Source organism: Canis lupus, chromosome 11 (assembly GCF_011100685.1).
Source record: "Canis lupus familiaris isolate Mischka breed German Shepherd chromosome 11, alternate assembly UU_Cfam_GSD_1.0, whole genome shotgun sequence".
NCBI classification, from domain to species: domain Eukaryota; kingdom Metazoa; phylum Chordata; class Mammalia; order Carnivora; family Canidae; genus Canis; species Canis lupus.
The window spans coordinates 15,894,711-15,919,048 of record NC_049232.1 but is presented as its reverse complement, the minus strand read 5'-3'; the positions used below and the strand labels follow the sequence as shown (position 1 = coordinate 15,919,048).

The following is a 24,338-nucleotide window of genomic DNA, read 5'->3' as shown; positions in this document are numbered from 1 at the left end:
CTCCAGGATCACGCCCTGCACTGAAGGCAGGCACTAAACCGCTGAGCCACCCAGGGATCCCTATTTTGGTAAATCTTAAAAGAAACCACACACACACATACTCCCCAGAAAATATTGCTCTGTTTTTTTATGCTATATATGTTTTTTTCCTAGAAGAAAAAAAAACATTAACTGTGATACTTCTATAATCTCTAAAATTCACACACCTACACGCCCTCAATATCATCTTGCCAATTTCCTAGGCTGAATGCACCATAAAAAAATTAAGTTTACAGGCAAGTCTCCATCTAATAAGCTATGAATCAACGAGTTTTATATGGCACATGAGCTGCCAATACCAAGGACACATGGGGGCCATGCAGAAAGTTATATAATCTTGTCATAGTTTTCTAACTATTATTATTTTTCATTCATTACATATTATACAGGAAGTCATGACCTAAGAATCAGCACTTAGTCAAAGTATAGTAACTTGCAGAAATTACATCCTAAAACGTATACAACACATTAATTAGCTGCAGCCACCGACTAAGCACAGAGTAACATCTGACAATGCCCTAAAACAAAGAGCTACTTAGGAATCCCAAGTTACCAGACGCTATCACGGAAGGGTTTGGTGGACATTTTTCTTTGACAATACTTCTTACCCAGATTTGCTCAGTGTTGCTGACCTTCCCTAAACTATTCCTACCTCCAGATTAAGAGATCTTCTGTGTTTTCATTTATATTCACCATGTGAACCTAATACTAGAAATAAACTGCTGAATTTAAGTCAGAAAACATACTTGCTTAGAGATGCTTACAGAAGAACCTAAACCCCAAATGCAGCCAAGAAAACTTTTATAAAATGTAACAGATACTCCATTCTAATTAAGAATTGCCTCCCTTGATAAAAAATAATTAACTTTTGGGGATCCCTGGGTTGCTCAGTGGTTTAGCGACTGCCTTCAGCTCAGGGAGTGATCCTGGAGTCCCGGGATCAAGTCCCGCATCAGGCTCCCTGTACATGGCTGTACTTTCCTAAAAGAACCTAGTACCATTAACCTTGGGGACCCATCCCTATAATATTCTGGGGCCTAAAGAACTAACCTAAATGCAATTGTTTACTTGCCATTTTCAGAATTACTCCTCATCACCTCCTACTACCAGCAACATCATTCTATTTCATTGCTTTCATCATCTTGGTTTTTCAGCCTACTACCTCTTTGATCTTGACTTAGGACCATAATTTCAACCCTGCATTCTGCACTGACCTACCTGGCTCTGGAACTCAAGTGCTTGAACTTCCTTAGATGTCTGCACTACCCTTTCCATTTTGACAACACAAGTCTCCTACTCCCTGAGTATCCTTCATCTAAGTGTACCCAACACCCACAGGCCCTACCAACAAAGAATGGGAGATTTGAAAGTGCACTCAATTACAGAATCACTAAAAAATGAATGCTCGGTGTAGCTTTTAGGGGAAAAACATCATTACTAGGTAATAAATGTAGAGCACTTTTTTTTTTTTAAGATTTTTATTTATTCATGAGAGACACAGAGAGAGAGGCAGCAACATATGCAGAGGGAAACGCAGGCTCCCCACTGGGAGTCTGATGTGAGACTCCATCCCGGGAGACTCTGGAATCATGCCCTGAGCCCTGAGCTGAAGGCAGATGCTCAACCACTAAGCCACCCAGGCATCCCAGAGCACATTTTAAATAAAGTCACACTACACATACATAACAGAGAAAATACTCAAGACCTACTAAGCAGGGGCACCTGGGTGGCTCAGTTTGTTAAGCATCTGCCTTATAGCTCAGGTCATGATCCTAGGGTCCTGGGATGGAGGTCCACACCTCCAGCTCCCCACTCAGCAGGGAGTTTGCTTTTCCCTCTGCACCCCCCCCCACCCCGTCTCGTGGGGTCTTTCTCTCTCTAAATAATCTTAAAAAAAAAAAAAAAAAAGACTCAGTAAGCATATGACAGCAACCACTTGAAAATGAATTAGTAAGCATACTGTAATTGTAAACACTTGAGAAATTAGATTAGCCACTTAAACAAGGAACAAAGAACTAGTATGAAACAGAAATCTAAAAGTAAACTTAGGGGGACACATACTCAGAACATAATCTGAAACTCACTGCAGAATAGTTAATTAAGTAATGGCAAATTACTGCCCTTCTGTTAACATTTTGTTTGTCACACAAGTCACTTTATACCACAAATTCAGCTGAATGAATTGTCTAGTTTGGCCAGTAGCACAACTACAAAAGGAATCCTGGAGCTCAGCTTCTCTCTCCCCTCCTTTTTTTTTTCTTCTTAATTTCAAGTAGGTTCCACATGGGGCTCAAACTCCTCACCCTGAGATCCAGAGTCTGATGCTCTACTGACCAAGCCAGCCAGGCCCTGGCCCCAGACAGAACTCAGCCTCTCTATATCACCTACAATGTTATCTTTGAACAAAGCATCTGTGTTCATTTTCAGGACAGGGACTATGCACATGCTTGGGTTTGGTTTCCTTCATTCACAATTGGCATAATTTTCAGTATTTTCTCAAGCACTTTTGTCCTTGTTCCTTGATTTTCATATACAGAAATATAAGTATAAAGAGTTACAATTCATAAAAAGAGACCTAAATACAGATGACCTCTTAGTTGGTCTAATAATGACATATCAAGATAAAAGTATAGTAGAATAGTTTCTGGATATTAAATGTCACTTCCATGAAATTCACCATAGATTATACTGCATATATCCAAGACTGGACAAGAGTTCAATAAATGCCTGCTAAAATCTGTTGGAAATGTGTTTTCTTATGGAAATCCATATAAGTTATAATATTCATAGACCTAAGAATATAGAATTTTAAAAGCTGTAAACTTGAAAAAAAAAATAGCCAAAGGAAAATTCATGTTTCTAAAGAAACAGAAATAAAAGTATGTGGAGTTTTTTATTACTACTTTAACATGTCAGGCAAAAGAACAGCTTATAGAAACCAAAAACAAACCTTTCTCAAGTCCACTTGTTAATATTCTATAGCGAAATACTATGCAACTCTCTGCTTGCTTAGATCACTTTCTAGCAATTGTGAGAAGCTATTACAGATTGCCAGGTTCATCTTATAAAAGAATAGACAATAAATACAGATTGAGAATTTTCCCTAATGTACATATTGTAATATCCTCAATGGAAAGGAGATAATAAAGGAAAATGAAAAAGGAACACAAGAACTCCATGCTAACAATACCCTCTCTTTGTCCAGTTACCTTTCTTAATGGCACTAAATTTCACTTCAGGACCATTCTTATTCAGTAAAACAAATAAATTACAGGGGTGAAAGGAAAAAGCAATTTAGTTCTTCACCTGCAATCAGATAACATAACATAAATCATTCTATATGAAACTTATTTCTAATCATAACCAACAAACAAGGAATTTTAAATCCCTTGGAGGAGACCTACTCTACATGGACAGCCAAACCAATCAGGCCCAGCTGTTTGAGATCTGTGCTTTAATGTACCGTAAGGTTCTTCTGAACAGCTGTCTGGTGGCAGCTGAACAGCACTTAAGAGTAGAGCAATTATTCAAGTGACTATCAATCCAGCTTCTGAGGCTCTCTTCACACCTAGCATTCAAAATTAACATGCCTTTTATGATCTAGCCATCATCCAGACTTTAAAAAACAATTTAACTTGGGGGATCCCTGGGTGGCTCAGCGGTTTGGCGCCTGCCTTTGGCCCAGGGCACGATCCTGGAGTCCCGGGATTGAGTCCCACGTCAGGCTCCTGCATGGAGCCTGCTTCTCCCTCCTCCTGTGTCTCTGCCTCTTTCTCTCTCTCTCTCTCTGTGTCTATCATAAAATAAATAAATAAATCTTATTTTTTAAAAAATTTAACTTCAATTTGAATATAAGGTAAAAATTATTAATATGCCCAAACATAAATCTTTTCATAAAACTATGCTATTTCATAATAATGGACTCAAAGTACCTACTAACATTCATTCACCAGACTCAATTCTGTCCCCAAAATATCTCACCTTTCAAAGGAAAAAGGAATGTGATCCACAATATTTTTACTGAGGAAAATTAATGAATTTCTCAACAATTAAGAGAAATATAACACAGGAAAAATCTCTAGGAAGTCCCAAGATCACTGGGATACCTGGGTGTCTCAGTGGTTGAGCATCTGCCTTTGGCTCAGGGCATGATCCCGGGGTCCTGGGGGGTCCTGGTTCTCTCTGTGTCTCTCATGAATAAACAAATATTTTTTTAAATCTTAAAAAAGAAAGAAAGAAAGAAAAGAAAAGAAAAGAAAAGAAAAGAAAAGAAAAGAAAAGAAAAGAAAAGAAAAGAAAAGAAAAGAAAAGAAAAGAAAAGGAAGTCCTATGATTCCAATTTTCATTAGCAAGGGTCTCCTCAGGCACAAGTAAAAAAGACTAAGATGCTTTCCAATGAATAATTTCTGGTGGTAACAAACTTCTGCTACTCATTCAATAAAGTGAGCAGTCAACAAATTAGCAACCTAATCAGAATCAGGCAAACCCTAATTGAAGTCACATAATTAGGAAAAATACTAAATAAGACAAATTGAACAGAGAACCATTTCTTTGAACAAAAGAGATTCACATATATAACTATTTCTGTGCTTGCTTATAGGGCACACTTAGACCTTAAATCCTAATAAAAAAAATTACTTCCTAGGGGTAAAAATACAACCAGTAACCACAATTGTGTGCCAGGCCATTAAGATGACAGCTTAGAAACAAGCAGTGAACAAAATATAACAAGCCCCTGCTTTTATGGAAGGTACTTTCTAATGAGTAGCAGCATCATAAGCAAACTAATATATAGCAGAGGTAATCAATACTTTGAAGAAAATTAAACCAGAATAATGAGTTAGAAATTAAAAATATGATTAGTTATTTTACTGCCTCTCCATGGGTTTCATGCAACCCAATCTTAAAGGAGAATAGCCTCCTACAAAAATGGTAATCACTAAATCAATAATCATCTCAGGAGAGCCTAGAGAGAGCTAGAAAAATGGACTGATAAAATAGGAAACAAAGACACAAACCCTATCCACAAAGAGAATCCACTCTAATAAGGGAACTGATCAATCATATAGAAGTGTCTTAACACACTGTATTTGTCAGCAACTTTCTCAACAAGTGCTAGGAAAGAGAAAAAACAAAGTACACAGTGCTGCCAAGAGTCCATGATATAACTTCTGGATAAAAATGTCACCACATTAAACACAACTCTATTATTACCCTTCCAGAAACCCAACCAAACCAGCAAAGGCACAAATTCATAATTAAAAAAGAGGAAAAGACAAAATTTTGGAAGCTGAACATGAATGAGAGAAAATGAGCCAACACAAAAGTGCTGATTCCTAATCCTAAGTCACTAGGACACCTGAGAATTAACCTACTTTATACTACAGACACTATTGACAACCAGAGATACTTTGGTAACTCTGAAATAGAACTAGCTGAAAATCTATTAAGAAGCAAAACATACAAATACTCCCTAGCACTCTCCTGGGCCAAAAGACCCTCATCCACAATGGCCAAAGACGAAAGGTTACTCTGTAAGGAAAGTAAAGCAGAATCTTAGACCTGGCAATTACAGGACACACCCAAAGGTAGCAGTACCACACCACAAGAATAAGGGAATTCAGTGGACTTGGAGAGATGCGGATAGTCCCTCTAAATCTCTCTGATCCCACAGTAGACTAGGCATCTAAACTCCAAGAAAGACTTGAAAACACTGACAGTGGGTAACCCTGCTGATATGATCCTACTATTTCACTCACAGTGAAGCTTGGTCAAGAAGCCTCACTCATGCTTTCCATCAGATTCTGAGAACCACTATATTTTAAAATCAAGAACTGAGTCCTTCAACTGTTTTTTTTATCAAGATTGTTTTGGTTATTCTGGGTACCACACATTTCCTATGAATATTAGGCTCAACTTGTCAATTTCTACAAAAAGGCAGCTGTGATTTTTGAGAGAGATTGCATTGAATCTGAAGGTCAATTTGAGGAGAAATGCCATCTTAACATCTTCAAATCCATAAAGAAATCCATAGGATATATTTTTCCACTTATTTAGGTGTTCTTTAATTTCAAGATTTTATAGTTTCCAGTGAACAAGTCTTATATTTCTTCTGTTCAATTTATTCCTAAGTATTTCATTCTCTCTGATGCTACTGAAAATGGAGTTTTCTCAACTTCATTTTTGGATTGTTCATTCTTCATTGCTATTGTACAGAAATACAATTGAGCTCTGCATATTGCTCCTATCTTAAACTTAGCTGAACTTAATAGTTCTCAATAGTTCCCCCCCACCCCTTAGGATTTCCTATGAAATCATGGCATCTACAAATATAGTTTTGCCACTTCTTTCCTAATCTGGATGTCTTTTATTTCTTTTTCTTGCCTAACTGCCCTGGCTAGAACCTCCAATACAATGCTGAAAGGTAAGTAAGAGTGGGCATTCTTTGTCTTGTTCCTGATCTTAGGAAAAAAGCAGCCAGTCCTTAATATTAAGTATGATATTAGCCATAAATTTTTCATAGATACTCTTCATCAGGTTAAGAAGCTTCCTTTTATTTATTCCTCAAGTTGAGTATTTTTATCATGAAAGAGCAGTATACTTTGTCAAATGTTTTTTATGCATCTACTGAGATGGTGGTGCCCTTTATGCCATTAATATGGTTTACTGCAGTACTGACTTTCATAGGCTGAACCAATCCTGCATTCCCAAGATAAAACCTACTTGGTGATGGTATGTAGTCCTTTTACATTATGGTAGGTTTGGTTTGCCATCATTTTGTTTTGGGGATTTTTTCATCGATACTCATAAGGGACACTGGTATGTGATATTGTTGCAGTCTGAAGTTTCTCCAAAACAGTGGTCTAATGTCCATTCTCCAGTTTGTGGGGTTGCATGGGGCAGATGTTGGTAGCAACAGCAGTGGCAGCTCCCTGGTCCTGAATGGTGCTATACACTGTTTTTCTAAATTCAGTGGTTCCAGTGGTAGCCTCAGTCATAAAAGCTCCCAAAATTTCCAGCATTCCAGGAATCATTCCAGCACCTCTAATCCTTCTAGTAATTTTTTCTAAACACCTGCATCCCATATCATTTTCTCTTCTGCTTAAAAGATCTAATGGTTTCCATTTCCTGCACTGACAGATGCACAGAACTAAATAGATAGAAAAAGAAATTAACTTGGAACACAAAGGAACCAGGAAGGAAAATAAAGACTTCTGAAAAGGTAAGAGAAAGTACTGCACCCATGAAATTTAAATAAGCAAAAACTGGAAGATAAAACTGAGAACATCCATGAAAGAAAACATTTTTTAAATAAGAATGTTAAAGAATCCATTTAAGAAGTCCAATATCTGAATAACAAGAGACTCAGGAAGCAGTAAAATAGGAGATAATCATGAATAAAATAATTTTTAAATCTGTCAAGGACTGAAGGACATGGATTTTCACACTGAAAAACTAACACCATGTGACCAGCACAATGGAAAAAAAGGAACCCACACCGAGGAACACCCTGAAGAAATTTCAGAACTGGGGCACCTGGGTGCTGAGGTCAGTTAAGCCTCCAACTCCTGGTTTTTGCACAAGTCACGATCTCAGAGTTTTGCGATTGAGCCCTGCATCTGGCTCCACACTGGGCATGTAGTCTGCTTCAGATTCTTTCTCCCTCTCCCTTTGCCCTTTCTTCTTCTCTCTCTCTAAGAAATAAAAATCCTTTTTTAAAAAATATTTTGAGAGAGAGAGAGCATGTTGGAGGAGGGGGGAGTGGCAGAGGGAGAGAAGCAGACTCCCCGTTGAGCAGGGAGCCTAACCTGGGGCTCAATCCCAGGACCCTGGGATCATGACCTGAGTCAAAGGTAGATGCCTAATCGACTGAACAACCCAGCTTTAATTGATGAAGATTAATAAATCTTGAAAGAAAAGAAAAGAAAAGAGAAAAGATTGATTCCAGAACTGACTAAAAAAAAGGATGCTACATGCTTTTTAATTTTTCACTCATTAGTAGTTCTTAGCAACAATAAAAGCTAAAAAACTATAAAGCATGCCTTCAAATTCCTTAGGAAATGTCCTTTACAACTTAGAATTCTATACCCAAACTATCAATGTTTATGCTATGCAACTAGCCTCGAGAAGAGTACAAGGCTCTGAATGCTATTTCTTCAATAACATAAAACTAATTTAAAAAAAAAAAAAACACCCTCAAGATTCCAAATGTCTTGATGTTTAACAGTATCAAGTCTTTCTATATAATTAGACAAAACTGAGTGAGAAAAATGCTATTTCCACTGGTAATCAAAAGGTGGTATAGGGAAGAAAAACTAATGACAGTACTCTAATGAGTTCTGTTGGAGATTATGTTCATAGTACAGAAAGACATGGCTGCCATAACACAATATGTGTTCCTAAAAACTCTTGCATTCTGCAGACATTAAAGTAACAGATCAAATGGAAAAAAAAAAAGTTGGACAACCCTCTCAAGACCTATGCAGTTTTGTAGCCAGAGCACCAGCAATAACATAAATAATAATTAGTCCCTCAGGAGATGACTTGGAAAGGAGGAGTTTAGTGTGGCTACAACTACATCAAGAGATGCTTATAAATGCAAAGAGTCGTCATGCTGGCTTGCAGGAACTGAGACAATAGAGATAGAAGTAGAGCTCTCAACATACCACCATCTATAAGAACAAAGAGAATGTACCTCTCTGGGAGAGGGAACCCTAGGAGCAAGCACTCAATTTTAATCTTCTTAAAATAAAATTGAAAAGCAGCAACCCATAAATATAAGAGAACAAACTGAGGATTGCCAGAGGGATGGGACATGGGTGTGGATGGACAAAATGGCGGAAAGGAAAGGGGGATACAGGCTCCCAGTTATGGAAACAATGAGTCACAGAGATGAAAAATACAGTAGTATAAAGGAGACAGTCATTGGTATGGTAATAGAGTTGTACAATGGTGCTGAAATCCATCGTGCTATGGATGTCATTTAGATACAGAGATAAATACCAAAAAAGCAATGAAAATAAATGAAGGTAACCTTTTTTCATGAGAAGACTTGGGAGAACTGTTAGAGTCCTTAAGTTGAGTAGACACATACACATTGCTGGGTAGTCCTAGGATGGTTGGTTGGTTGGTTGGTTGGTTGGTTGGTTGTTCAGGCTTGTATTAAAAACATCTGATAGTTGGAGAAGACTTCCCTAAAAAAATGGATAAAGTGGACATCTGAGAGGTGAGAAGTTAACCCAAAGATGAGAGAAGTCTAGACAAAGGCACTTTTGTAAAGTTGCTATTAAGAGGGAGCATGGTAAAGAGAGTTGAATAAAGCACCTCATAGTGAGAGGAGAGAGCATGACCAAGTACAGCTAGAAGTGAAGTAGCAATCAGAAAGGAGCTGGCTCAGGCAGGGAAGAGCCTTGAGGCAGAATGACTACTATGTCGCAGTTTGCCCAGGACAATTTCCATTCATGCCAGTTGTCCCAACATAATTTATAGCTCCCTCTTTCACACATAAAAGTATCCTTATTTGGATACTAACTTATATCCAACATCCATTAACCTGCAATTATGTAATAACTGAGGGTTTCAGTCTTTATCCTAGAAGCTAATCTTTTAAGCAAAGAAGGTGAAGTGCATTATCAGAATAAGTGCTCTGGGGCAGCCCTAGTGGCGCAGCAGTTTAGCACTGCCTGCAGCCGGGGGTGTGATCCTGGAGACCAGGGATCGAGTCCCGCATTGGGCTCCCAGCATGGAGCCTGCTTCTCTCTGCGTGTGTCTCTGCCTCTCTCTCTCTCTCTCTCTCTGAATAAATAAATTAATAATAATTTTTTTTTAAAAGTGTTCTGGGGATCCCTGGGTGGCGCAGCGGTTTAGCGCCTGTCTTTGGCCCAGGGCACGATCCTGGAGACCCAGGATCGAATCCCACGTTGGGCTCCCGGTGCATGGAGCCTGCTCCTCTCTCTGCCTCTCTCTCTCTGTGTGTGTGTGTGACTATCATAAATAAATAAAAATTAAAAATAAAAAAAAATAAAATAAAAAAGTGTTCTGGTCCTCTAGCCAATGTTTTATAATATAAAGTTCAACTGGGAATCTACTTTAAATAGACCTTTTAAGAATGTCTCTTCACAGCCAACATTCTTGTACAAGTGATCTCACAATCTCTTTCTTCCCGCTCCTTCCTTAATTATCCTACTTCTTTTGATTCCACTGCCTTTTACTAGCATTAGGCACTCCTCGTAACAAAAATCTCCCAGCCACCAAAGTTAATAGGTACTTTTAGGCCTTAACCTACCAAAACTATACCAGCATTCCTGTCGCAGAACTCAACCCTTGTTCTACTTCTCTATTACTTACCACGTCCACTGTGGGTTTTCCTTTCTCTACCTAGTCCTCCTATGTGGATGTTTTCTATGTCTTTGCGCCCCTCTTGTCTTCTGTTTTTAACCCCAAATATCACCCATGCTCCTAAAACTATCTCCAAAGTCTCTCTTCAGAACTCTAGTAAAGTAGTCTAGATTGCCACTAACATCTCCCCTAACTCCCCACTAACCCTGAGTAGGTCCTCTAATCCAGTTCCTTACCCATCAAGCTCTAAAAGCAACACTTTCCCCAGGTTCCCATGCTTAGAAGCGGAGTCACCCTAGACTCTTCTCCCCAATCTACCATGCTTAGCATCTTTTAAATCTATTTTATGTCCTTTTCTGCTGCCCTGAATTCAGGGGCCACCTCATTAACTCCCCAAGTTTTCTTAGCGATGTTTTACCTCTACTCTTCATTTCCTCCACAGAATGGCTAGACGATTCATCCATTCATGTCACTTTTTTCTTAAGGCTCCTCATTTCTTAAAATTCAACTGTCCTCCACCACACACATACATACTTATTGCTCTAGTTAGAGCCTGCCATTCAGGAAAACACCCTCTCCTAATGTTTCCCAGCCATCTAGTGCTTATTTAGCTCCCAATACTTAGCTCATTCCCCTGGGATGTCTTTCAAAACTTCACAAGGCTCCGAGTTTGCCTTAAGCTGTAGTCTTTTCCTCCAGAACACCATGTGGATACTCTCACCATAACACTTATTATACTGTATTAATATACTGCATTTACAGTATCACAATAGCATAGTATTTGTTTTCTGCAAAAATGTAAGCAACTTGATAATAAGGACTGAGCGTTCCATCTATTCTGAGCATCTGGGTCAAGGCCTGGCATATAGTACTATTCCACAAATATGTGAATAAAAAGTTAAAGCAACATTTCTGAAAAAAAATTTTAAGTTAAAAAAAATTCCTCTCCTGAGTTTTATTAAAAACAAGAGATTTTAATTCCTCTTATAATTATTAATAAGGCTGAGAGTAAAGTAGGAAAGTAGCTTTTAAGAAAGATGAGTCTTTTTTCATTAATTCATCTTCACCCTTTCCTTATTAGCAAATGAAGCCATCAATTAGTATTTCAAACAGCTGCTTCCATTTCTGCACTCTAGTGATAAAACCAAAATTACCTCCTGGGGACTATGAACTATCACTGTGAAAAATACACATCCAGTACCATTTGCAAAAGTAAAAACCAAACAAACCTGAAAATCAATTGTCCTGTGTAAGAGAGTTCAAGTCTCAACCCAATGACAGTGTGTGGTGAACCTGCTTCAGGCCAGGAAACCTGTAGAATAGCACTCATGTAAGAATTAAATGATATGACACATAGGGGCACCTGGCTAGCTCAGTCAGGGGAGCGTGTAACTCTTCATCTCAGGGTCATGAGTTCGAGCCCCATGTTGAGCACAGAGCTTACTTTTTTAAAAAACTGAAATGATCCATGTAAAAACTCTGACAATGCTAGAAGACAGAGGTAGGACTTATTCTACCTCTACCATTTATCTGCTAAGTTCTCTGAGCCTCAAGTTTCCTTAATCATCAAAGAGTGTCACTGTAAGGCTTAAAAGACAGTGACTGTGAAGCATTCAGCATCATGCTTGACGAACAAGTTAAGCACAAAATGAATGTTAGCACTTCCTGTCCTGTATCTTGCACAAGTACTTTAACCTCTTTAGGTCTCAATTTCTGTATCCACAAAATGAGGTGGTTAGATCACATGATCCAAGACCTCTTCTAGTAGCAAAAGCATTCTAATTCTATGATCAATAAATCCAAAAGCAGTGAAGACAAAAAGTTAAATTTTAAAAGGACCAAGTAGGGCAGCCCTGGTGGCACAGCGGTTTAGCGCCACCTGCAGCCCAGGGCATGATCGAGTCCTGGGATCGAGTCCCACACATCGGGCTTCCTGCATGGAGCCTGCTTCTCCCTCTGCCTGTCTCTGCCTCTCTCTCGCTCTCTCTGACTGAATAGATAAATAAATCTTTTTTAAAAATAAATAAATAAAAATAAAAAAAATAAAAGGACCAAGTAAACAGATTAGCTAAGGAAAATGTTATTTATCACCTAGGCCCACACCAAAAGTATCAACAGAAACATAAGATTATAAACCTGAGTCTCAACTGCTTGAACCCTTTATGCCAACAACATTAGCATTATGATGTAAAAATGATCAAGAATTTGGGGCGCCTTGGTGGCTAAGTTGGTTAAGTGTATAGCTCTGGATTTTGGCTCAAGTCATGATTTCTAGATCATATATCAAAGCCCCATGGTGGTCTCTGCGCTAGGTATGGAACATAATTGGGATTCTCTCTCTCTCTGCCCCTCCAACGACCCCCCCCCCCTTTTAAAAAAACATCAAGAACTAGAAAGAATCTCCAAAATTAAAATTAAATTCCTCTAAACATGGGACGCCTGGGTGGCTCAGCGGTTGGGTGCCTGCCTTTGGCTCAGATTCTGATCCTGGGATCCAGGATCAAGTCCCACATCAGGCTCCCTGCGAGGGGCCTGCTTCTCCCTCTGCCTATGGTCTCTGCCTCTCTCTCTCAGTCTGTCTCTCATGAATAAATAAATCTTTAAAAAATAATAAAATAAATAAATTCCTCTAAACAGGAAATAGGAACTTGTCTGCTGCTGGTGGCATCAAAAATTGGCAAAATGGTAATTACTTTAGCCAGTAAACTAGTTAACATTTAAGCATTAGGTTAACCAAAAAAGGGGCAGTGGGTGGCTCAGTGGTTGAGCATCTGCCTTTGGCTCAGGCTGTGATTTCCGTGTCCTGGGATCCAGTCCCACATCAGGCTCCCTATAGGGAGCCTGTTTCTCTCTCTACCTATGTCTCTGCCGCTCCCTGTGTCTCTCATGAATAAATAAATAAAATCCTTAAAAGATAATAAGTTAACCAAAAGAAAAAACCTGTTATACTGTCAGCAAAAGAGGTAATCGTGGTGCTCTAATGGCCCCTGGGAAATTGGTAGATACATAGTTACTATGAAGTATACACCCTTGAACATAGTAAGCTAAGCGAGGAATAATGTTATCAATGTATCTTTAAAATGTGTTAAATGACAGCACAGTACATTTACTGACATGTAAAGATATTTGCAAAATAATGCTGCATGAAAAAGGTTACCTATCAGTACTTATCAAGACTGATTTTGTTAAAATAAAGAACCATTTTTTTGTTAATTTGGATATTGGGATCCCTGGGTGGCGCAGCAGTTTGGCGCCTGCCTTTGGCCCAGGGCGCATCCTGGGGACCTGGGATCGAATCCCATGTCGGGCTCCCAGTGCATGGAGCCTGCTTCTCCCTCTGCCTATGTCTCTGCCTCTCTCTCTCACTGTGTGCCTATCATAAATATTATAATAATAATAGTAATAATAATAATAATTTGGATATTAACAGAAAAACTTCAGAGCTTTTTATGGAACAAAGGTGATTTTTTATTTTCCTCTTGGTGCTCACCTGTATTTTCTAATTTTCCATAACAAATGTAATAATTTTATGTAATAAAAAAAACTTTAATTCCCCAAATCTAACAGTCAGCAGACAATCCTCTTATCACAGAAATACGGTGAAAAAAAGAAGTTAAAAAACCCTGATTAGGAAACTTCCTTAGATCCCAAGTAACTAAGAACTTCAATTAGGCTCCCATCACTCGATGCCTCAGCCTCAATCTATTTGTGAATGAAACAGACCTTCACTTATATAAAATCTAAAGATCTCTAACTCGGACATACCAGAGGTGATTCACCCCGACAAATTAAAGACAAACATTAACAGATTGTGTAGAGGAGGGGGAAAAAAAGAATCAGCAACACATTTTTATAGTGCTTTATCTTTCATTCTGTTTACTTTCTTGAATCTGGGTACACTAAAGATTATCTAGTTGAAGGGATTAAACCTAGGGATTAAATCCCAACAACTCCAAAAGATATCTTGCTCTACCAAACATCCTTTGAAAGCACAGGAAGGAAGTGTTATGACAGTTTAACTACTTAGGATTTGCTTCCTAAACTTTAACACCAATTCTAGGTGTTTCATCCTTCCATCTATTCCCCTGAAAGTTATTTTTAAAATGCAGTTTTACAGCTCTTGTATTAAGGCCAGGGTGTTACTGTCAACTTGCTTCTACCAGAGCAAAATAAGGACATAAAAGACCAAGTAACACATGTGATGAAGGTTTCTGTTTTTCAACTCATCATTCTACGTACAAAGAACATTCCCTAAAGCAGATTAGCATTTATTATTTTAAGTTTGAAACCTAAACATGAATGTTAAAACAACCTTGCAGATGTTGTTTACCCTATCTATATACACATTTCTTAAATTTCATTCTATCAGTAACTAAAACATATAGAAAACCAACAAAGAAAGCATATACATATGTACTAAGTCCAAATATATAGTAAATTCCAACACCCTTCCCTATTAGGAAAGTAATAGGAAAAATTATTTTAGCATATCTATATTTCATTACTCTTTAAAATTGCTAAAACTTTAGTAACTTTCATTGTTAAATATTTCCTTGTTAAATATAATATAGCTAAAATATTAGCGATATTTTATCCAAATACTGCTGGATAAAAATTCATCATTATATAATACAAATAAATAACAAGCTAATAAAAATGGTGTAAGTTTCTTAATTCTTCCTGAAATTCAGAAAACTACCACTCCCTCCTTATCCCAATTATACAGATGAGGAAACGTGGACTCAAAGAATTAAAGTACCAGCCCCGGGGCAGCCTGGGTGGCTCGGCGGTTTAGCGCCGCTTTCAGCCCAAGGCCTGATCCTGGAGACCCCGGATTGAGTCCCACATCAGGCTCCCTGCATGGAACCTGCTTCTCCCTCTGCCTGGGTCTCTGCCTCTCTCTCTCTCTCTCTGTGTCTCTCATGAATAAATAAATAAATAAAATCTTTAAAAAATAAAGAAATAAAATAAAGTACCAGCCCCAAGTCACAAAAAGTAGGAAGCTGCAACTTCATGTAGTACTCTTGTTTGATACTATCCAATCTCATGCTATTGTGATTCAGTGTCCGAACTATGTTAACATTGCATATGTACCAGTATGCACTTTTTTTAAAATTTTTTTTCAGTATGCACTTTTTAATGAAAACATACAAATCCAAATTTTCCATTAGAAGTTTCCTTACTAAAGTAATAGCAAAACAAAATCAAAAGAATGTTATTTTCCCCAAAGGTTTAATCCCTCAATCTCAAATCCATCTTCCTCAAAACAATGGTGCTTGGGAATAGTGACATTCTACAAACCTTCAGGAAAATATATACCATGAAGAAACACAATGTTACAGTGTTAGGACAAAAAAGAAACTTTTATTAAACTGTATTTAAAAAGAAGCACCATTTATTTTGAAAAGGCAAGAAATTACACTTTAAATCATTAAATTTTTTAACTTGAGATTAATTTTTTATTATCTCAAAGATTACTTTGAAAACACCCGCTTTGAGGCCTAATACTATAAAACATTAAGCTGTTTTATGGGACAGCCTAAGTTTTTTTAAATGAAGAGACAGTAAAATTGGCTCAGCATCTTAAATAATCCTTCAGCACCCATTATATTTGTTACATACCAGTGAGCCCCCACCACAACTTTCCTAATTCATAATTCAAAAAAGAAAAACTTTACTAGAGTTAATTTTGCTCCTTTTCAAGCTTTAATAGCTACCACAAAACATATGAGGAATATAAGACAACTTTAGACCTGATGAATCCAGTGAATTTAATAAAAAGCAGTCAATTTAAAAACACTAATCCAGGGACACCTGGGTGGCTCAATGGTTTACCACCTGCCTTTTTGGCCCAGGGCATGATCCTGGAGTCTGGGATCGAGTCTCACACCCTGTGTGGAGCCTGCTTCTCTCTCTCCTTGTGTATCTCATGAATAAATAAAAAACCTTAAAAAAAAAAAAAAAAAGCACAAATCCAGTGACACCTGGGTGGCTCAATGAGTTGTGCATCAGCTTTTGGTTTTGGCTGAGGTCATGAGCTGAGGGTCATGGGATTAAGCTCTCCTCTTTCCCCCCCTGTGCACCCTTCCAACCACTCCCACTCACATGTCCTCTAAAATATACAAATAAAATCTTTAAAAACAAAAACACAAACCCATACTCCCTTATACGCACTTTCAGAGTTTCTAAAACCCAAAATTTTGATTAATTCAATTGATGACAAAACCTGACCTAAATGGACATAAGGCTATTTTTAGTTGTCTTTCTCCACTTACTCTATTAATATCTTTCCTTGCAGAAATATGTTTCACAATGGAGTGCTTAGCTATGCCCTGGACCCCAATGGGGGTATCCTATATACAGTACATGCATATTACCTTCTTAAAACTCAAAGTGTTTTTATTTCTAGAACATATCTGGCCTTAAAGGTTTTACACACAAAAAACTGTGGACCTGCATCATGGAAGGAAAAAAAAAAGTATGCATCCACAAAATCAATCACTGGTCAATGACCAACAAATTTAATTCTCCTATATCTAGCTTCCCTGTAAAATTGGTTAATACTAAAATTCTGAAATGTCAATCTTCCTTTTTTGTTTAAAGTGTTGACTGATGGTACTCATCTTCATTCTTAGAAACTGTTCCCCAAAAAACCTTCCAATAAAATATAAGTAGGCTTGAACTGAATCAAAGCAGCTCTATCTTAGATCTGAGATGTTCTCCTGTGAGAGACCAAGCAGATGGAAGCTGTTGTCAAATTCTCTCCAGCAGGACCAAGCGTCCCCGTAAATGCTTCGGTCTTTGAGGTACATTGTGTGCTGAGGAACCAAAAAGGAACCAAGTAATTTTGGAATCTATAATGTTTTTAAAGATTTTATTTGTTAGACCATAAGCAAGAGCAGGGGCAGGGGGAGGAGGACAGAGGGAGAGAGACAAGCAGCTCCGCTTGAAAAGGGATTCGAGGGGCGGGGCGGGAGCTCAATCCCAGGACCTCAGGATCATGATCTGAACTGAAGGCAGACACTTAACCAAATGAGTTACCCAGGCACCCCTGGAATCTAGAATTTTCTTAATCTACCTACATGATACACTAATTATTAAGAGTCTAAATAAAAAATTAGATACTCTTAAACAAGAGCTAAATGGACCCAAATAGGCAAAAAAAATTTCCTTTTCATCTCACCAATCATACTTCAATTATTGCTCAAAATTAAATGGTTTCCAAGACTTTCAAAGATTACTACATATAGACATTAGCCACCCCACTACACCCTAATAAAAAGGTAATTAAATATGGCGCATAAAATAAAACCATAGCACTAAAGTGAACTGAGAAGGAATCATTAGCAGACATTACAACAAATTTCTATAGGTGAAACATAAGTATATATCACAAAACATGCACAGAAGGACTACAGGGGAAAGTAAGGAAAACTCAAAATGGGGGCATTAGCTTGTAGAACAGCTTTGTACCTGATCCTCCTCAGCATCCATTACTCTAACTGCAGGTTTTCCAACAAGTTAGCCAATAGTACATCCCAATCACACATAAAGAGGTCCTAATTTGCTCTTCCATTAGAAAATGCAGGGAAGGAACTACCTGATGGCTAAAGCAGTAATGCTCAACCATTCATTTGTAAATATTGACAACCAAGACCACACAAGACAAAAGTTATTTGCAAGAAAACAAGCCAAACAAAAGGAACAAGTTTGTAGGGAGGGAAAAAGATAAACCAGTGAACAGAAAAGAATTTTTAAATAACCCTAAGTAGGGCAGCCCTGGTGGCTCAGTGGTTTGGCACCGCCTTCAGTCCAGGGCCTGATCCTGGAGACCAGGGATGAGTCCCACGTCAGGCTCCCTGCATGGCGCCTGCTCCTCCCTCTGCCTGTGTCTCTCTGCCTCTCTCTCTCTCTCTCTCTCATGAATAAATAAAATAAACTGATAAAATAAAATAACCCTAAGTATTATCCTTTGACAGATTAAAGAATGCATCCTTAAAACAGAAACAAAGTGAAGGGATGAATACACCCATACAAAAAGATTTCTTGGAATTAAAAGTATGACCTCAACCTTTACAATGTCACTATTGAGCTACAAAAGAGTCAAATTTATGAGAATTTAAATTTTGTTGTTGTTGTTGCTGAGACAAAAGTGTTTAACATACTAACCACAGAACAAAGAAAACAGAGCACAGAAAAGCAGGGAATAAAGTAGGTTTCCCAGAGCTAAGTAAAGATCAAGACTTTAAATAGAAAGAAACCACTTATAACAGTAAAGATGCATAACAGAAATATCCATTCCTAGGCTTACCACCACACAATTTCAGAAAACCAGGATAAAAGAAAATTCAAAGCCTACTACACAGAGGAAAAGCAAAAGCAATTACCAAAAGAAAATATCTGACTGGCATCAGACAGACACTACAACTCTGGACTCTATAAGACAATGGAGCAATATATTCCCAAGTTCTGAGGAAAAGATGTTGAACCAGTATTCTATACCTAATCCAACTATCAATCAAGCATGAAACAAAACAAAGGTATTTTCAGACACAGAGGACTCAAAGTTCACATCCTGCCAACTTTTCTGAGTAAGTTATCTAAGGATGTTCTCCAACAAAATGAGGCAAGACATCAAGGAAAGGAAAATATGTGATCTGGGGGGAAACTGGGTCTAAGGTCCACTCGGAGGACATCAAGTGCACAGTATGTCCTAAGAGCAGAAAGAGCATCTGTCTTTGGCTCAGGTCACAATCCCGAAATCTAGGGATTGAGTCCCACATTGGGCTCCCTCCAGGGAGCCTACTTCTCCCTCTGTGTCTCTCATGAATAAATAAATAAAATCTTTATGTAAAAAAAAAAAAAAAAAAAAAAAAAGTCTTGTCCGTCAACAAGAAAAGTGAAAGGCCAGTTAGGGACAAAACTGTACCAAAAACATCAGGATTGCGCAGCGGGGTGGCTTTGACTAAGTCAAACTTAGTTAAGTGTTTGACTTTGGCTCAGGTCCTGATCCTAAGCTCCACACTCAGTGGGGAGTCTGCTTGTCCCTCAGCCCCTCTCCCCACCATGCATGTGTACTCTCTCTCTCAAATACCTAGATAAAATCTTTAAAGGTTTTTTTTTTAATATCAAGGTTGAAACCTCAAAGTAAAACATGGCATGTTTTGAGCAACTGGTGGCATGTTAGAAAGAAAATATACCTGATGCTGATGAAAGGTATACACAGATTTTAAAAATATATTTTTAATCCCAGCACACTACAGGATATCTCAGGATATTATCTTCAAGTATCAATCCCTAAGCAGGCCTTCCTTAACTACACCATCCCTTCATCTTCCTTTATTTTTTTTTTTTAAACATTTATTATTTTAGAGAGACAGCTCATGCATGTGCATCAGAGAAGCAAAGGGAGAAGAAAAAAGAGACCCAAGCCAACTCTGCACAGGGCAGGGCTGGATCTCAGTACTGGGAGATCACAACCTGAGCCAAAATCAAGAGTCAAATGCTTGTGACGCGTGGGTGGCTCAGTGGTTGAGCGTCTGCCTTCAGCTCAGGGCATGATCCCAGGGTCCTGGAATCAAGTCCCACATTGGGCTCCCCACCACCACCCCCCGCAGGGAGCCTGTTTCTCCCTCTGCCTGTGTCTCTCATGAATAAATAAAACCTTAAAAAAAAAAAGAGTTCCCCCCCCCCCAAAAAAAGTCAGATGCTTAATCCACTGCACACCCAGGTGCCACATTATGCTTTATTTTTATTCCTCTAGCATCTGTTATTACCTAATATTATACCAGGTACATTACTTTATTGATTCTAACACATATTCTTCACTTTTTAAAAAAAATTTACTTATTTGAAAGATAGCACATGTGCAAGTTAGGGTAGGAACAGAGGGAGAGAGAGGAGGGAAGCAGACTCCCCACTTGATCTCAGAACCCTGAGATCACAATCTAAGCCAAAACCAAGAGTCGGATGCTTAACCGATTGGCCACGCAGGCCCTATTCTTCACCTTTTAATCTTACTGAAACTAGCATGCACCTTACAATCCATACATAGCATTTTCTCCACTTTAATTGGCAAAAAGACACACATTACTGTGTAAGTTTAAAGCATACAGCATGATGCTTTGATTTACATATACCCTGAAATGATTAACACAATAGGTCCAGCTAACATTCATCTCCTCACATAGATACAAAAAGAAGGGACACCTGGGTAGCTCAGTGGTTGAGCATCGATCTGCCTTTGGCTCAGGGCATGATCCCAGATTCCCAGGTTCAAGTCTCTTGTCCGGCTCCTTGCATGGAACCTGCTTCTCCTCCCTCTACCTGTGTCTCTGCCTCTGTCTGTCTGTCTTTCTCTCTGTGTGTCTCTCATAAATCAATAAAATCTTAAAAAAAAAAAAATACAAAAAGAAAAAAAAGGGTGGGAAATTCTTGTGATGAGAACTACTAAGATTTAGCTTCTTAAGTTTCCTATATATTGTATGACATGATGACCTACAGACATCGTGTTGTATACTACATCCCTAGTACTTATTATATAACACTGAGTATGTTTTGACTCTCTCTTCTCTTCCTCCTCCACATCCATACATACCATTTTATAACTACAGTCAGCCAGGTGGCAGTCTTGTTACTATGTGAAAAATCTTCAGTAGTTAACTTTTGGAAAGATTATAAAAGCATAAGCACCAAAATGCTTCAGATTAGATGAAACAGGACCTTTATTTGCTTGCTGGGTATCACTCCTACTGTACTCAGCAACATAAGGTCAGTAATTTATTTCTTTAAAAATCTCTGTAGTCTCTGGAGTGCCTCAGTGGCTCAGTCAGCTAAGCATCTGCCTTTAGCTCAAATCACGACCTAGGGGGTCCTGGATCAAGCCCCACCATCAGCAGGAAATCTGCTTCTCCGTCTAACTCTGCCCCTCTGCCCGCCTCCCCCCCCCCCCCCCGCTCATTTTCTCTCCCTCAATCTCTCTTCTCTGCTCGTTCTCTCTTAAAGAAATAAATAAAATCTTCAAAAAAAAATTTTTTGTAGTCTCTGCACATACAACAGAGACTGGCACATAACATAAATAGTGTCACATTTTAACACCTCTGAAACAGAAACGTGTCCAACCGGATGGATCCTACATAGTTGGTTCTAATGTTTTTTTCTTAGTAGTACATACAGTAATGGCAAGTCATTACAAGCAATGGCATCTAGGATTTGAAAACATTCGATAACAGAAACATTGAAGAAATTCGGGACAAAAGAATCAACAAATTGGACAGCGCTGTGAGCGAAAGGATCCATTTCAAAAGATGACCTCAAAGCTCGGTAAATTCAAGAAAAAGAAAAATAAGCTTTTATCGAGTTATGGAACTAAACATCCAAATAAATAAGAAAAAGAGTCAAATACAACTGCCTTCTGGAAACAGGAGAATGTCCCCCGTCTGTCACTATAACCAAGTCTACAATTATTTTTTTTATCAAGCGCACTTATTTTTCACGATCCACTTTTTCAAATACTAATAAGGCAGAGAAGGAAAGACGCACACATACGAGAGTCATAGAGATTAAGACAGGGACATTCACACAGGTACAGACAGAAAGACACTCGTGGGCAGAGTCAAGATCAAGAGTCAAGCAACTCCAGAAATTCCAACGGACAATAAAGGATGGAGACACCATGAGTTCTGGAAGCAATTTTAGCAAATACCTAAAGCATGACATCAGCGCTAGGAGCCTACCGATCAAAATTACGCCATTTTGCTCATCGGAAAGTCAAGGTGGCCTCACTCAGCGAAGGCTTGCAAGTTTATCCCGGTGTCCCTCAGGGGAAGTAATCACGGACTCAAAATAGCCACAACGCTTCACATTCACACGACAACCCTTTCGCCAGCCCTGGCCTGTCATCGGTTACGGTAACAGACGTGGGGGCTGAAAGGGTCTCTCCAGAACCAGGGAGACCAACTGCCTACTCGGGGAGGAGGCTGCTGCCGGGGGTGGGCCGTGGGCAGCCCGCGGACCCGAGGGCCGTAGCCGCGACACGCACCAACCCAGCTCGGGTCGTGGGGTCCAGATAAAGCACCCAGGGGGCACCCGCGCCTGACCTCCCGGAGAGAAAGGACACCTCTCCCCAGGGAATGCTCCAGAGCTTCAACACCCAACTTACCCTGGGCGGGCAGACAGTTCAGACCCCGCCCTCCGTCCCCGCCCAAGACAGGCGTAGAAAGATGGCAGAATGTCACAGGGCCCAGATCGAGCGCGCAAAAGCCGGACCCACCCCCGGGAGACCGGGACGCCGGAGGCAGGTCCCTCCCCTTCCTCTCTCCGCCCGCGCACAGCTCATTCATTCTCGAGGCGGGCAGCCCGTCTCCCCCGGCCGGCTATCCCGGCACCGCGACCCCGCCGGCCGCTTTGTCTCGGGCCCGGCCGGAAGCCGGGGCGCGCATTCGAGCGCGCGCCCAGGCTCCGCCAGCCCGCACCGGGGGCTCGCCGCGCCTCCCCGCCCGAGAGCCCCCCGAGGTCCCGGGGGCCGAGGCCGCAGCCGCCCGCAGGTGCGCGCCTCGCCCGGGCCCGCGGCGCCCCCGGGTCACGGCGTCGCTGGCCTTCGGGCCCCCGGCGCGACCCCGCTCCCCGCCGGGAGACCCCCGATTCCCCTTCCCAAGGGCGGGGGCGCCCTCCCATCCCCCCGCCCCAGGCCGGGGCTCGCGCGGCCGCCGGGCGAGCACTCACTTGAGCACCAGCTGGTCGTGCTCGGCTTTGAACTTGCCCAGCTCGATCTGCAGCTTGGCGCGCTCGCGGGCCGTGTCGTCGAGGGCGCGTCGCGCGTCGGCCAGCTCCGTCTCGTACAGCGCCTTGAGGCCGGTGAGCTCGCGGCCGCGCACCTCCTCGCGCTCCGTCACCTGCAGCTGCAGCGCGCTGTTCTCCGTCTCCAGGCTGCGCACCTTGTCGATGTACACCGCCAGCCGGTCGTTGAGCTCGCGCAGCTCCTCCTTCTCCTGGAGCCGCGACAGCCGCGTGGGGCTCAGCGGCGTCGCAGGGGCGCTGGCGCGGCTGCCCGACCGCGGCGGCACGGGGGTCGCGGTCGCCATGGCGGGCGGAGCGGGGCGGAGCGGGCGGGGAGGCCGCGGGCAGCTCGGGACGCGGAGGGGCTGCGGACGGCGAGGCGGCGACGAAGGCACGGACCGACGACCCGCGCGCCCCCGGGAGAAGCACCTGGGTCGGCGGGAGCCGGGTTCCAGCACAAAGGGCAGACGGGGAAGGCTGCCAATCAGTCAATCGTAAAATGCCCCTCGTAAGAAATACGCACACGCACTCACACCCGCGCGCGGGAAGGTTCGGGCGAGGGCGACCGGGAGGGCCGAGCAGGGTCCGCGCGCCGCCGCCGCCGCCGAGTCTCCCGCCCGCAGCACTTTGTTTCCTCTCTGGAGGCGCGGAGCGGCGGGCGGGGGGGGGAGGCGGGGGGAGGGGGGAGGCCGGCGGGGGGCGGGGGCGGGGGCGGCGCGGGCAGGGGCGCCGCGCTCTCCAACATGGCGGGCGCGCGCCGGGCCCCACGTGACTGCCGCCGGCCAATGGGAGCGGGCGGCGCGCGCCGGGGCCCGGGGGCCGGGCCTCTCGATTCAAATTCGGGGCCTCGGGCAACCGTCGGCCTGGCGCGCGGGGCTGGGCGGGGCGGGGCGGGGCTGGGGAAGGGCTTAGGGCGGCCGAGTGGGGCGCCCGGGACAGCTCGCGCGGCGGCCAGGGCCGGCCCCCCCCCTCCCGGGCCCCCCGGAGGGGGCCGGGCCTGCGGGTGGCGGGAAGGAGCCCCGAGGCTTTCCGGGGCGGGTCCGCGCCGCCGCCCACACCCAGCGGTTCAGGGAAATTCAAACGTAAACGGCCCCTAACAGCCACACGCGGAACCCCGGGGAGGCCGGCCGGCCGCGGGCGCTGTGACCTTACCCCGCGCGGCTCCGAACGGCCCCGAGGCCCGG

General features: G+C 41.7%; 1 protein-coding gene across 4 annotated transcripts in view; it reads right to left on the bottom strand.

Moving 5' to 3' along the window:
• Window positions 1-23,474, bottom strand: part of LMNB1 (lamin B1) — a 56,369-nt gene extending 32,895 nt beyond the window's left edge. Inside the window, exon 1 of one of the 4 annotated variants that reach the window (XM_038552012.1) lies at window positions 23,101-23,474. In XM_038552012.1, the coding sequence (XP_038407940.1) occupies window positions 23,101-23,459 (359 nt within the window). In that variant the 5' untranslated portion in view covers window positions 23,460-23,474. Of the gene's footprint in view, window positions 1-9,073; window positions 9,226-22,112; window positions 22,481-22,537; window positions 22,679-23,100 lie in introns of those variants that run through there. The other 3 variants (XM_038552014.1, XM_038552015.1, XM_038552013.1) reach the window with 3 other exon arrangements.
• Between the last annotated feature and the right edge of the window lie 864 nt (window positions 23,475-24,338).